A 15,823-nucleotide genomic window follows, 5' to 3' on the forward strand; every position below is an offset into this window, starting at 1 on the left:
GGGGGGGGGGGTATGTGCCTAAAAGCAATATATCCAGTGTAAAGGTAGAATACACATACTGAACTGACATGTCTTCTACACAGTGCTCCAGACTGCCCTTTTCCTTCCTGCTGTTCCTGGATCCACAGTCATTGGTGCCAAATTCAAACTTAGTTGCCGATTTGAGTAATTATGTGTTATTTGTCTATAGATTCCTAAGCCCCCTTTTTCTTCTCTTCCTCTCCTACCAACAATGGCCAGCAAAATGGAGCAGGAAAACAGACATGTAGTGCAATGGATTGTGACCAGGGCTGTGAAGTATTGGAAAGGATCATAGTCTGTTCCATGATGCCACCTCTGCTCTCATCAAACAGGTAGAACACATGCCAGGTTCTCCTTTTAAAAAACAGTTCAAGTGCTGAAACTTCACCTCGAATTTTCTAACACTTCTATTACTTTGCATAGAAGTGTACACAGTTGTAGTCAATGAAACCATGCAAGCTGGAGCAATGATTTTAAAAAGCCTGCAACAAAACAAAGCATTTAATTAAAAATACAGCAGGCTATTTTGAAATTGTTTGCACAGCTGGCCAGCATCCACAGGGCCATTCCAGATAAAGCCTGACAGATACAATCTCTGTCTACACCACCCTGAGCAGTAGCATCCCCACCAGGGAGGAGGAGAAGGTATTCTTCCCTATCCTGTACTTTATGGCATCCTCCAGTCCTCTCCTTGTGCTGAAAATGAGTGGAAAAACTCATCAACTATTTTATTTTCCTCCAGCCTTTTTGAAACACCTAAACAAAAACTGACTGAAGACATAACTAATGGTAGCTGAAATAATTCAGCAACTGTATTAATAATGGAGCAGTAGGACCACTTCAGCTAAAATTAGGCTTTTCCTTCCTTACCTCTCCATGAATCATAAAGAATTTGGGACTGCTGGCAACATTAAATATCATTAGGTTTAGAGACAAACGGGTTTAAAAATAAAAACTATTATAATGACATTAAGTGAGTCCAGACGAGGGCCATTAAAATGCTCAGAGGGCTGGAACACATCTGTTCTATGTTCCAGTTCATCTATAAGAAATCTGGAATGGAACTTTTTACAAAGGCATGTAGTGACAGGACAAGGGGGAATGGCTTTAAACTGAAAGAGGAGAGATTTAGATTAGACATTAGGAAAAATTCCTTCACTATGAGGGTGGTGAGACACTGGAACAGGTTGTCCAGAGAAGCTGCGGATGCCCCACCCTTAGAAGTATTCAAGGCCAGGTTGGATGGGGCCTTGAGCAACCTGGTCTAGCGGAAGGTGGCCCTGCCCATGGCAGGGGGTTGGAACTGGATGAGCTTTGAGGTCCCTTCCAACCCAAACCATCCCATGATTCTATGATTCTATGACATATTCGTATAAACACTCTCATTTGAGTTCTAAATGTGACATTTTGAATGATTCTCATTATTTTGCAAAATCTGACACATGATATTTAAACCTTTCAACCTGATAGTACCACACTCAGAAAGCAAAACCTGATGAAACACAGCCAAAAACACTGTCAGGAAGGGCACCACATAAGGACAATTTCTATGGAAGTAAATCAGATTACTTTTTGACACACAGCAGGCAATTAAAAAATTACCATAATGCAAAATAAGTTCCAATTACACCACCCTCATACTGCCCTCCTTACAGCTAGTGACATGGATCATGTTATTTGAGAGTTAAAGATGCATTTTTCAAGAGCAAAAGAAACATGCTCTTCACATTGGCACAGGAGCCAAATTTCATTAAAGTTTATTATTACTTACTTTATTGGAATCTAGTTACCTGTTGCAACATATTGTTTATGCATAGAGTGAGGCCTGCATCCCAAACCCAACAAATGCTAGTGAAGGAATAGAGAGCCTAAGCTCAGAATCCCTACCCCATAGCCACATGTAACATCCCACCTGCTTGCTTGCCTAGTCTGTTCATTAATGATTTCCTAACAAGTTTTTCCCAAGGGTCATATGCACTTCATTATTGATGAGAGACAAACTCTGATATAACCTCAGAATACTTGATAGGACAGCTATTAAGGAGTGTCATGTAACAGATTAGATGCTGATAGACAATTCCAGTCCACTTATATAAGACTACATCCACAGTACTAAATCATTTCAGCTCTCATCAGGAATTTCACATGAAGTGGGAGAAAACCCTAAGATAAACTTCCTCACAGATCATTTTCTTAGTAGTCTAGAAAGACAGAAAGTGTATTTTCTTACCTGCCAACCCAGTCAACAGCGATACCTTCCCCGTTGGGCACATCATCACTTATCACTGCCTCCTTATTTGTTCCATTTAGGAACATTCGTTCAATGACCTTCCTCCCCACATCAATCCAGTACAACCTCTTTTCCACCCTGTCAAAGTCCAGTGCGACCACATTTCTCAGTCCTTGCAAAATGAGAGAGTAAGACTGGCCATCTGCTGTGAGATTTCTCAGATAGTAACGGTTGCTAAAAATAAGGTATGGGGAGATATTACTATTTTGCCGGCAACTTTTTCCGTCAGGCTCCCGGATATAGCCTGGGGCACACTTACAGATGTAGGAGCCAGCTGTGTTCTCACAAATCTGGCTACATACTGATGGAGTTTCATTGCACTCATCAATATCATCACAAGTCCGTTTATCAGACATAAGTTTATAGCCGGGATGACAAGAACAGTAGAAAGTTGTCTGTGTGTCTGTACAGTTATGATCACATCCACTGATTGAAGGGTCACTGCATTCATTTATACCTGGGGAAGGAAAAGAGTTCTATTCAAGAAACCAGCTCGCAGAGAAAACAGTGCAGTCACTTTCCAATGTACTCTGTCTCTCTCTCCCTGATAGCCCCTGGAAATGCTGAATATGAATCTGAGCTGCTGTAATAAAAGAGCAAGGAAAAGAATGTAATCTAATACAGAAGTATTCTAGCACCTTAGAGGTCTGCCACCAAGCACACTGAATTGAAAACACATACTTATGAATGGTGCATTTTGCAAATGAAAGGGCAACACATAACAATGTCTAAACTAAATTTAGTTTATGTAATTAGCTAATTTTCATGGTTTGTTAAAACAATACAAGAAGTATGATTTAATTGAAACAAAAATTTAGATATAAAAATTTCTTCTAATCCCTCTGAGAGTAGATAGACTATGACTGCAAATAAGCAAATGTCTTAAGAATTATTTTTTTAAGGCTGCCTAAGCATTTTAAATTAAGTAAGACTGTACAAATCAATCTACACATACCACATCCTTTTTCATCACTATTATCTAAGCAATCATCCAAGCGATTGCAGACTTTAACCATTTCAATGCAGTTTCCATTGTCACATTTAAAATGATGAGGAGAGCAAGTTGCTTCTGGTGTATTACAGAGATGTTCCAGCTCATCAGATTCATCACCACAGTCATTATCCCCATCACAGATGTAGGCCTTGGAAATGCAGCGCCCATTCTGACAAGTAAACTGGTGCTGTTGACAGGGTTCATAGATGCATCCCCTTTCATCACTGCTGTCACCACAGTCATTCCGCCTGTCACATCTGAAGAAGGATGAACACTTTTTTCAAATATAAGAAGACAATCATTGTCTTTAGGGCAGACGGATAGGTACACTCTCCTGATTTCCAAAGGCGGCCAGGTATTATTGGCTCCAATGAAAGAGACTTTCAGAAATCAGATTCATATTATACAGAATATGATTCTCTGAGATCTGCTTGTACTCCCTATATACATTACAAGCTGAACAGAATCACCCCAAGAGAGATTACTAGGCACGAGGAAAAGGATTCAGTGCTCATGGTGAGCACTAGGAACATTAACAGAAAATTCCAGAGCATTTTTAAGTTAAAACTAATGCATGAATGCAGAGCAGATAAATACTATCATTACAGTATGTAAATCTACTTAACAAGTAAATAGTGTGAAAAAATTTTTGAATTAGCTCCTTCATTTTAAGCAAATTTTGAGTATTCCTGAAGCAGCTCAGGTAGTGACAAACCTGTATGTGTTTCGAATGCACAGGCCATTATTACAAGTAAATTCATTTTCTGTGCAAGATCTTCGTGTGCAGTTCTGGTGTTCATCAAATGCATCACTGCAGTCAGCATCACCATCACAGACCCATGCCCGAGGAATGCACCTCCTAAGAGGGGGTCGATTGTTGGCACATGTGAACTCTGCTGCTGTGCAGTTGCGGTTTGCTGAAAGAAAAGCATGTTCACTGACACTCTCCCACTACGCACACAGAGCCCAGGTATCCATCTGTAATCTGCAACAGAGCCATACTTTGCTGCACGTTCAGAGAGAACAAGGAGGGTAAATGTATCCATCTACTGTTAAAAGAATCAAGGAGCAGAACCAGGCTTGGTGAACCTCTTTCCTTTTGTTCACCCTCTAAAAAGCCATGCTTATTTTACTTACTAATCTCTAAAGAAATTATGCCAAAACCATGTGGTTATTAATATGCACACACAAGATATAGTGCATGACAACCAGCGAGTACCTCAAATGAAGCTGCTATTGCTTCCCAGATCACACAAACAACCCAGGTTAATTATACCGCCATTTGAACTCAAATATTCAAAGAAGAGTAATCACAAAATTAGAACAATTAACCTCCCACAGTAAAATATTCTATTTTAACTCAATATAATGAAAAAGAAAGTACAGGAAGAGTGCACCTTATCTTAATGTGCAGTTTTATGAATAGAAAAATTGGCAGAGGGTGGGGGTTTGGGGCTGGTTGTTTTCTAAAAAATACTTGCAGGACAAAGTGCAGTATCTATTTGCATTAAGCACCCACCACAATTATGTCTTTGATCCTCATCACTCATATCCCCGCAGTCATTATCACCATCACAGATCCATGTTGCTGGGATACATCTGCCATCATCACATCTGAACTGGTCGCTTGAACAAGTCTGTGCTCGGGGCACTTAAAAATGAACACAATCACTTTGCTTGTTAAAGTAACCTGTACTGCCATGAAAATCTAACGACAAACATATTTTAGGGAGAATCTTATGATAGTGACATGTAAAACCGAAGTTTAAATGTAAGACAGTTAAGGTATAAGATACAAGACATTTTCTTAAACAAAAGGTAAACTCCAGCAAAGTAAGCTATTAGCCCTGCTTCAAACACAGAAGAATCTGTTCTGCTTCATGTTATGCCAACTTTTGTAGTGAGAAAAATGAGAATTTTGTAATACCAATTTTCAGTGACTTCTTTTAGCCCCTCCTCTTCTTCCCTGGAGATTACATACTTCTTTTCACCTACTTCCCTGCCACTCTGCTTATTACCATTAGTTTCTATTGTAAACACAGGATTTGCTTACTGTAATACTATGATAGTCTACCTTATACTGTGTCAGCAATGTTCCTCTGCATCCCATTTTCCCCAAAAATGCAATACTGCACACACACTTCCTGTGTAGCATAACATCTGCTTTTACATCCAATACAATATCAAAATACTTGCTACTTTTTGTTACTTGATTCACCACTATCGCAGTCTTACAAAGACACAGGAGGTTATACATTAACAGTAATTACATTAAGAGTAATCAGTTGTTGCAATTAAAAGCCTTCATATTCCATACCCAGACTTAATCATTTAAGACATGAACTACTTGGTGACTCATATCATTTAGAGTCAGTGAATAAACCTCAGAATATACTTATTTCCTTATTTCAAGCTAGAAAAAAAAAAAAAGAGAGTAACTACTGATTTCCCATAACCCATTGTGTTGTATCTTCTGAGTATAAACTTACCACAAGAGGCAGGTTCATCAGAGCCATCAGCACAGTCTATTCCTTGATCACAGTACCAATGAGCAGGAATACAACGTCCGGATGTACAGCGAAACTCATTATTTGTGCAAGTTAGTGAGACTGGAAGAAAAAACCTATGTATGACTTCTTTCTTTCTGTTACCTTTCCAACTTGTTTTAAGTTGCTTTTGAGTCCATGTTATGCAAAAACATTACAGACCCCAAAAAAGAAAGAGAAAAAATTATGCTAGGAAGGACGTCTTTTCACAGCCTATCTGCAATGAGTTCATTGTACAAACTTGATCTTTGTATGCAAAAAAATGGGCTTAATTCTCTCCTTGGGTGTAAATATCAGCTAATAAGTATACAGAATTTAGTCTGGAAACGGCATTGCGTGCAGCAAGTGTAAATATGTTCTACATTCATACTTGAGATTTGTGCACAAGAAAATGAGCACAGTCAAATATACTCATTTCGCCGGTGCCCAAACCAGGCGGTAGCAGACTCTATGCTTTACAAGGAATCACAATGTGCAGTAAGGAACTAATATCTCATGGTAGATATTGCTTTCCTTGTTCCCCCACTGATTTTTCTTCTCTTGCAGGTAGGAATCTTTTAATGGCAGTGTCGTGGTTCAAACAGGACAGGCAGTGAAGAACAAACTGTAACCCCGAACAGTTCCAGGTAAGCACAATGCAAGTATTCCTTTTGCACTTTAGCCCCCTGGCATATAGAGTGGGTTTGATAATTTCTTCAGTAGTTACAGATACTTTCCTGCACCCTCTGATGGTTTCAAGGTATCAAAAAGGACCCAGTCTGGCCTTTTAGCTTGCTTTTCTATGTGCATTTAATGATGGAAATCAAAGGCAATTAACACATTGCTCATTAATGTCTTGGGTCTTCTTTGATCTCCCATTCTCCCTTTCTCTCCTTTCTTCCCCTTCACCACTTCCCAATTTAAATAATTCAGCAGTGCTGGGACATAAACAGCAAAAGGGACAACGCACAACTTTCATGAGCAGCACAAGTGTCACTATGTCAGTATATATAGCCACATATTTTTGACATACAGGGGTCCATAGATAAAAGTGGCCATGTTCTGACTAGAAAAATTGAACTCATACTTTAGAAAACCTGTAGCCTGGTTAATTTAAGACAGATACGTTTAGGAAAACTAGTGAAAGCAAAAAGTAATCCACTCAGGCAATACTAAAATTAAATCATTATCTGGAAATAGCCATTATGTTTTATAAACTGATCCAAAACATCTTATACAGGAAAAGTACTACCTCTAACTGCTACCTAATAATCTCTGTAGTAGCAAAGATAAGCTGCTTTGTAATTAAGACTGGTTGAAAACTAGACACTTCTATACAATAACTGAAAGCTACAGTGAACAACAAATCATATTGTAAGGCATACGTAAGTATATGAAAGAGCTAAAAGAAATTACATTTGAGACTGTATGCTATTCATTATGATTAGAAGGAAAAATATCCCAATGTGAAAGTTCCAAAAAAAGCCAAATCACTGTAATACTGAAGCACCTTGTAAAACCATAAAGGAGACAGACAGTGCAAAATAAGCAGAAGGAATGATCCCTCAAATGCTGTATAAAAATGCTGAAAAAATTATGATCTTCTTTATTAGATATAAGCATGATTTAGATAACTGAGAGGTAATAATAAAATGCATATGCCTTACAATTCTTCAGTATTACAGAAGTAGATGTTTTAAGAACAGCTGGAGTTATGTCAAAGAGCAGTGGAATAAATTACTGAAGTACGAGAAAATTAACAGAAGCCCTATGAACTTACCACAGTGAGTAGGGCTCTCATCACTCATATCTCCACAGTCGTTATCACCATCACACAAATAAGTTCGAGGAATGCAAATATTTGTGCTTTGACATTTTGTATAACCAGACTGGCAAGTGCGCTCCGCTTTAAGGAGGGACAAACAAAAGTTCTTTAGAGCTTTTCTTAGTATTGTTACACTGCATCTCATTGAAAGATAAATAATATTGTTAAAAGAGTCCCACCTCACTCGCTTGCTAAACTGCACTCATACTGCTTGTGCCATATGGAAACAATTAGACAATTGCTTTTATTGACAGAAATCCTGACAAAAACATGATCAAAGAAACACATGCCAATACTTGTGTGTGAGGGAACGTAAACTGACATGTATTCACACTGTAATGCCTGCATTTGCAACCAGCTGGTACTGTCTGAATCATCAGACCAACTACAAATGACTAATAGACTAGGACTTTCAAATATTCAGATTTAACTGGGGAAAATAAAGAAGTTACAAATATATGAAAAAAAAAAGCACCTATCAGTGAACATAAAAACACGTAAAAAAAAAATTCACTAAATATATCTTCATCTATTTCTCTAACTCCAGCTATAAATTTTCCACTGAAGAACGTAATCTTAATGCAAAGACATGATTAGTTCGATTAACTGCAACAGTAGTCAATATTGAACTAATCACAATTTACATCTTAAGGAAAACAAACATTACTGAAACTTTGAGAGCTACAAAGCATATAATTTTAAACAGAATAAATATAAACTGTGTCTGCATAAAAGTCATAATATATACTCATGATGATTAAATCTCGTATAATTAATATAGCATGACACAAAGTAAAAATCCACTGTCAAACTCCAGGCTAGTCCTGTAAAAATGTATGTCCTGCAAGAGAGTATGTTACATCAAGGCAGACTATTTAGAGCAATGGTTATTATGTAATATCTTAGGATACTCCAGAATATCTTTTAACAATTCTCCTTCCTCCAAATAACACAAAGCAGAATCTATAATGTAAATGAAGAAGTCCTTTATCCTCTTTGCTGATTTTGTCATGATTCTTCACACATGAATACATTTACCTCTCCTTCAGCCAAAGACTCAAACTCAAAGAGGCACTAGGTATGTAAGATAAACTTACGGCAATTCCTCTCATCTGATGTGCCATTATCGTAACAGTTGTTCACTCCATTGCAGACATACTGAAGAGAAATACACCTTCCATTATTGCAAGTAAACTCTGTGTGGGAGTCACAAGTTCGGAACAAGCAGCCAGCCTCATCACTGTTATCCCCACAGTCATTGTAGTGATCACAGCGGTAATGATAGGGCACACATCGCCCATTACCACAGGTAAAAGCTGTTGGCTGACAAGTATGGAAAGCTGCAGAGAAAATAAATGGATAAATAAGTAAATAGGTAAGAATATACATGGATACAATGTAATCTAAGCTCTGTGACAAAGTAACAAGTAAAATCACAATATTTTTACCTGCCAGGGCAAACACAGCTGCAAAACGGACTGCATGAAAAGTAAAACACAGATTTGAATTAAACAAAGTAGAAATCGCCTATACGTGATAAAGATTCAATACCACAGTGCTTTTGGATTCTAGAGCAAATGAACAGCCATTCGGACCTCAAGTCTGTGAGCAAGCAAGAGATTGTTTCCAATGGCAGCCATAAGATCCCTGATCATAAAGCCATAAAAGTGAGAATACAGTACAGGTAAGAAAGAGTATGCACCACTTTCTCATGAAGATATTTTAAATGCTTACCACACACACTTTCCAACTCATCACTGCCATCACCACAATCATTGTCATTGTCACATTTCCATCGCTCGGAGATACACTGCCCATTAAGGCATGTGAAGAAACCAGTATCACACCTGGTACCATTATCCACAATGCAGTGCTTGTTGTTATTGGCTAAATACCAGCGACCTTCAGAGGGGCACTGACATTCTGCACCAGCTGGACCTACATTTATGTTTGACAGTAAAGAAAAAAAAAATATTTAAAAAGAAAACAAACAATGGAACAAATGCAACATTGCTGCTTTAGATAGGGTTTTATGAAACTGTTCACAGCTGTAACGCTGGAAAAGACAATGCAATTCTCACAACTCCTGTAAGATCTCCTTCGAAGTGTGGTGACTTAGCCAGATTTTTGTCTCAGTTAAGCATAAGAAAACCCATTAAAACCCACAAGAGTTATTCCAGTGTTCCTTAAAGGTACTGAGATGAGAACTTGGAGTACCTTAATATTTTCTTGTCCAAATAGTTTTTGGGTGGCTGCAAGATGGCATCTGACGCTTTCAAATATCAGAGCTACACCAGCTCTGATAAGGCTCTATCCCTCAAAATCAAAACAGGGTGTTCAAAACTCCTTGCACTAGACTAACTGCTCTTCTCAAAACCAATTACGAGTTCGAGTTGTTTTCAGGCAAGACAGATTTTCAAACACCTTTAAGATGCTACAAGCAGGCACGGAATGAGTTTTTCAAAGTCAAGGATCGTGACCTCCAAAAATCCACAACACATGAAAGAGCTCTTTAACAGGTATGCTTTTCAGGGTATACTGCCATTCTGGCTTCCTGGCCATCTGGACTGGTGACCTGTTGGCACACTTGAACTCTCTCCTTAGCTGTGCATAAGGAGAGTTACAAGATGGGAGACATATGTCACTCAGGTCTCACCCCACTATGCAGCTGACGATATAGAGTATGATACTGGAGCCCATGACTCAAAAGGACACCTGCCCCACCGTGTAGATAGAAATAAATTTGTGCTACCTTCTTACTAATTGTCCAACATTTAAAACAAGTCAGTAGAAACATTTATTTTGGAAAATAAATAGGTAAAGACTTCAGACTATCATGTGATAAAGAAATGGTGACCATAAACACTTTTTAAATATGTGGTAGGAAATATCTTTTCAGTATGCAACATATTGGTATATATCCCTAAGGTAAGTATATACTGTCTCATCCCAGAGGAAAAAAAAAACATTAAAACCCCAGAAAACAGTATTTTGGTTTAAATTAGAGAAACCTAGAACTTTTATTTGTGAGGATTCTCACACACAACCCCCAGATGTGTTGGCAAAATACCATGACCTTGAATGGCAATCATTTTGATTGCATTTATAAATAAAATAAATATTAAACATATTCTATTATGAACTCTCATACAGGCAACACTAATACCTTACAGTCATCAAGCATAAGAGCTTACCTGGTGCACAGATGTGACTGCAGCCACCATTGAACTGGTTGCAAGGGTTGGTACACTGTTGCTGCTTACTTTTTGCCCAGACATGAATATCCATTGGTCTTTGTGGGAGATTCATGATCATTACAATCTGATCTGAACCATCATACTTATTAGCTCGGTAAATGCTTTGTGTGCTCCAGTCTGTCCAATATATGTGCTGATCAAACAATGTCATTGCAAATGGATGCAGAGCAGTGCTAACAATTACCTCACGATTTGTACCAGTGAGAGTGCATCGTTCAATCTTTTGCCTAAAATAACAAAGAAATTATTACATCTTAAAAGAAAGAATTCTTTGGACTTATGAATAAAGCCATGCCTTAATTAGTCCAGCAACTAGTATCTACCATTTCAGTAATGTGCACCAATATGTAGGGTGTCGTTTTGAGTTAAAAATCTCAATTTTTCCAATAGTAATGCATCATAGCAGCTCTGTAATACTGACACAATAATGTACTGGGACTGGCAGTCTGAAGACTGAACTGTTTAAACAGCTGCACTACTGAGAGCTAAAATGAATGCGAAACTTCGAGAGAATACATTTTGGGGATGGGTATGATGTTAATGACTTCTTGCAATAGGAGAAAACCAACAGTCCCACGAAATGGGACATGTTTTCATTTCAATTTTATCTTCCGCAGATCCAGATTTACACAATCAGGAAATACAAGAAAATTCATGAGATGACAAACACGCATTTTCTGCCATTTCTCACATAAGAATACAGGAGGGGAAAACAGTTCTAATATATAACCACCACTATATATATAGCATCTACTAGCCACAAATGATAAATTTGATAGCATATGATAAACATTTCTTCCTAGTTGATCTTCCATTTTTGATTCTATCTTATGAACAGTGTTAGCAATGCTAAGCAAAATTCCAACAAATAAGACTTCAAGGAGCCACAGAAAATCAGGGTTCAGATCCAAGTTCTGAAAGAACGTTCTGCTGTATATGAATCATTATTTACTTGCACAGACAGCACTAACAACCTACAACCACCTTGTCACTGCTTCTCCCCCACCAGTTATTCCCACCCTCAATGACCATTTCAGCAAAGGTCAGTGGGGAAGCAGAAGATGACATGCTGATGCCAGGAAACTCAATGTGCACTGTTCATTCAAGGACATTATTTCTAAGCGTTGTTTATAAAATCGTGATAAATGTTAGAGGTTCCTTTTACCACAGAGTCCTGTCTGGTAGATCATACAAGAATGAAGCACGAGAGAAGAGAAAATGGAAGATGTTCAAAAGTTATTTGCAATGAGGATAACAAGAGGGGGAATAGAGGGGGTTATTCAAAAGAAAAGAAAGAGCTTGATGGAAAATATCAAGATATTCAGTAAATGCTGAAAATGAGATGTACAGTCACCAAATTGAAGATAGAACAAGAATGAGCTGTTCCTTGCCTGCAGCTCCAAGCATCTTACTGTTCAGTCACACTGAACATTCACATGAGGGGACTGCCAAATGCTTACTGACAGAAAGAACACACTTGGGATTGGCTCCGCTTCATCACGTATGGCATGATTCAACTGCACTGCTCTTCATACTCATCTCTGAAGAGCAGATAGAGGTAGTACAATACGCTTACATATAAGGGTATAATGCCTAAGAAGTGGAGTGGTGTTTCTGCAATGTCAGTGGAACAGAACGATTCTCTAAGAGGCTGTAGCATGTTTCACACACAAGCTTCTGAAAAGAAGCTAGTAAGAATCCTAGAATGGCTCCACAGAGGATAAGGATAAAGAAGCCATGGGACTAAAGATACCATAACTGGTGATTTTCTTCCTGCCAGCAGATTCTCCCCCTGTTCATCACTCTGTGGCCAATACCTCTCGCCTGTGAAGTTGGAAGATCCAAATGTTGTTACTGGAGACTCCAGGTGTGATCTCCCTCCTTCAGTTCAAGTCACCAAAAGAGTTCTTACAGAAATGCTCCAATAACTTTCCATTAGCACTTGAATGTATTTTATCTAACCTCAAAGCAACTGTATGTTTAAGTCTTCACTAGAGACAAAATTTAATTCTTACCAATTCTATTTAAAGCATTCACTAGACTACCAGTGTGAGTTCAGTGAGAATGGAAACAGCCACTAAGAGAAAATGAGCAGATAGAAAATTTCTCAAAAATCTGAACAGCTCCTCTCCTTTGTCATCACTAGCAGGAAGGAAAAGGATACATTTAATCTAAGGAGAAGAAAAAAAAAATTAGTAATTATTGCAGGAAAATAATAATAGGTGGACACTGTATAAGGTAAAAGCTTTAATATGAAAGAACAGGAAGGCAGTTTTCTGTGAAATTTCACTTCTACAAAACAAAAGAAGCTCAAAAGCAACTCTCCTGCAATACAGGCTCAGGTAATTTCCCCCTTTCATGGCACAGAGAACTTTTTAGAGGTAGCCCTGTACATAGTTCCCAAGTGTCAACATGCTATCTGGTGAGGGATTCTTACTATGTTGCATGCAGCAACTGTGAAGATATGGGAAAGGAACAGTGTACAACTAGTTACTCAAGATGTATCTCCAGACTTGTGTGTGTGCCCAGTGGTATCACAATACTTACAAGGCAACAGGGGAGTCTAGAACAAAAGTCTAAAACACTACTTTAGAGAAAGAGGGATAGCACCTTTGGGAGACTAGCATAAACAAGAGGAGAATAAGCAAAAGTAAAAATGAAGGAGAGAATACAGTTCACCCTTGTGGTCTCTTGGTGCATTGAGAGCTAAGGAGCACATCATTTTTGAGTGTCTGGTCTTCATATCTTACCCCATGCTGGAATCTGTCCTTCTAAAGAGGTAAAGGCGCTCCCTATGAAAGTCAGAATAAAGATGACTTCATACTGTTTAAGCAGATGCTCCCCTACCTCCATTCACTAGAGTTTGAAAGAGACAAGAAGATGTCTCATTTGACACCCTGCGTTCCCTTTAAAATAGGGGACCCCATTACAGGTGCCTTGCCTTTCTGCACAAAGATGAATCCAGAGAATGCCTTCCTCCCAGAAGACCCAACAGGGGAACTGACCATAATAGTTATTACACAGCAAAGGACAAGCAGGCAAAAGAACTGCTATGTTGAAGGAACCAGAGGGGAAAAGTATGATTGCTGCAGTGATTCCTCTGAGACCCTGGGTGAACTTGAATGGATGCAAACTAAATCATTTTAGGAAACTTTCCTGCTAACAGCAGAAATTCTGGTGGCATAAATTGAAGGTTAGAGTTCTGTCTGGTAGGCTACAGCAAGAACATCATGCCAAATTCTACAGCTGACAGGCATTAACCATGAGCAATGAATGATATAAAATGTGCACCGGGATTTTATCTGTTAGCGAAGATGCTTATAAATGTCCTGAGTTGCACATAAGACCAACAAACAGCCAGTGGGTACAAATGCCATAAAGCAGTGGACTAAGTCTACACTATGGCATAGCAAAACTTCTTACTGCACAGCAGTTCCACATCAAGACTTGACATTGCATTACTAGTAAGTAACGTTTAATGTTCTATAATACAAAGCAGCAAATTCAATTGAAATGCTGAAAAGCAGTTTTGAAAATGAGGAAAAATAGATAATAGATCTATTAAAAAATTAACCAAATGTAAACCAAAAAGTGTGTTACAATACATACAGATTTGCATCAGCCCAGTATAGCTGCTGTTCTTCATAGTCCAGGGTGAGCCCATTTGGCCATACCAAATTGGAGCTCACAATAGGTGTTCTGAAGTTTCCTCCTAGTGTAGCTCGTTCAATCTTTGCATTTGAACTCCAGTCAGTCCAGTACATATACCTGTCAATAACGTGATTACAAGATTATATTTTCAGCAAACAAAGCTCACAAAGCTCTTATCTAGGATATTACTATCCTGCCATCCCTCATTGAAATGTGCAGTGCAAAACTAGTGGAAAATAACTAATTCCTCCATTTTGGCCCACACATTGACAAGAGAATCTTCAAGCAAGGGTCACTGGGATCCACAGGAGTGAACTTCAGAAAGATTTTTCCAGCTTCTATGAGAATTCAATAATGTCAATTCATCTCTCTCTTTCTTAATTTGAAATACAGTATAATTAATAATGAAATTAGAAATACGGTAATAACCCAATCTCTCAGGAAATGCTTTGATACTGAAACCAGAATTCGGCTGAGGCACTCAGAAAATATCACAGAAAAAGGGAAAGACTCTACATAGAAAGATCTCTGTCGTATTCTTGAAGAAACTTACAAGATTTTGCCTTACACAGCAAATGGAGGATGGTTAGTTGCTTGACAAACGCCTGCTTTGAACATCATTCTCATTTACCCACAGCACCTGGCTCCCACCATCAGTAAGTGGAGCCTCATGCACTACACGTTCATCAGTATTCTAAAAATCTCAGGAAACTCAAATCTTTGAGGCTGAGATCAGCTTAGAAAACTTAAACCTAAAAAGTTAGGTCTAGGACACTTATGCACAGTTAGAACTTAGGGCTCAGAGCAGGAAGTATCTGCCAGTGTTTGTCAAAGTCTTATCAGTAGTTTCACCTACAGTCAAAGTATACAAACTGCTACACATACCCTCTGCAGGGATCTAATACAATGGCTCTCGGTCGTGGAACCCGCGCAATCACCGTGCGGTTAGATCCATCCACAGCCATTGAGCTGATAGTCTGATTGAGGTAGTCACTGTAGTACACTCTGTTGTTGATCCAGTCAAAGGCTATGCCATCTGGAGTCCCCAGGTCTTCCACACATGCGATCAAACACATACAAGTTTAGCACAGTTTCCAGAGATCTGAAAAACTAATACTTAGGCAGTCCTGTGTATGCAGTAGGGTTACAAAGACTTCTTTCACACATAGACCTCCATTCTGATTGCTGTTCTTCCAGTAGCAGGAATCATCCCTCACTCCATAATATCAATTTACTATATATAATTTTAATTTATTATAT

At 38.5% G+C, this 15,823-nt stretch overlaps 1 protein-coding gene across 1 annotated transcript in view; it reads right to left on the bottom strand.

Annotated features, from left to right (window-relative positions):
- LRP2 (low density lipoprotein receptor-related protein 2) overlaps positions 1–15,639 on the bottom strand; it is a 45,078-nt gene extending 29,439 nt beyond the window's left edge. Inside the window, exons 1-11 of the mRNA XM_010023155.1 lie at positions 15,449–15,639; positions 14,522–14,680; positions 10,850–11,139; positions 9,390–9,593; positions 8,753–8,995; positions 7,611–7,736; positions 5,795–5,914; positions 4,825–4,956; positions 4,021–4,222; positions 3,267–3,562; positions 2,252–2,768 (exon numbers count right to left, since the gene is read on the bottom strand). Coding sequence (XP_010021457.1) covers positions 2,252–2,768; positions 3,267–3,562; positions 4,021–4,222; positions 4,825–4,956; positions 5,795–5,914; positions 7,611–7,736; positions 8,753–8,995; positions 9,390–9,593; positions 10,850–11,139; positions 14,522–14,680; positions 15,449–15,639 — 2,480 coding nt within the window. The remainder of the gene's footprint in view (positions 1–2,251; positions 2,769–3,266; positions 3,563–4,020; positions 4,223–4,824; positions 4,957–5,794; positions 5,915–7,610; positions 7,737–8,752; positions 8,996–9,389; positions 9,594–10,849; positions 11,140–14,521; positions 14,681–15,448) is intronic.
- Between the last annotated feature and the right edge of the window lie 184 nt (positions 15,640–15,823).

Source organism: Nestor notabilis, unplaced genomic scaffold (assembly GCF_000696875.1).
Source record: "Nestor notabilis isolate BGI_N333 unplaced genomic scaffold, ASM69687v1 scaffold15320, whole genome shotgun sequence".
NCBI lineage: Eukaryota > Metazoa > Chordata > Aves > Psittaciformes > Psittacidae > Nestor > Nestor notabilis.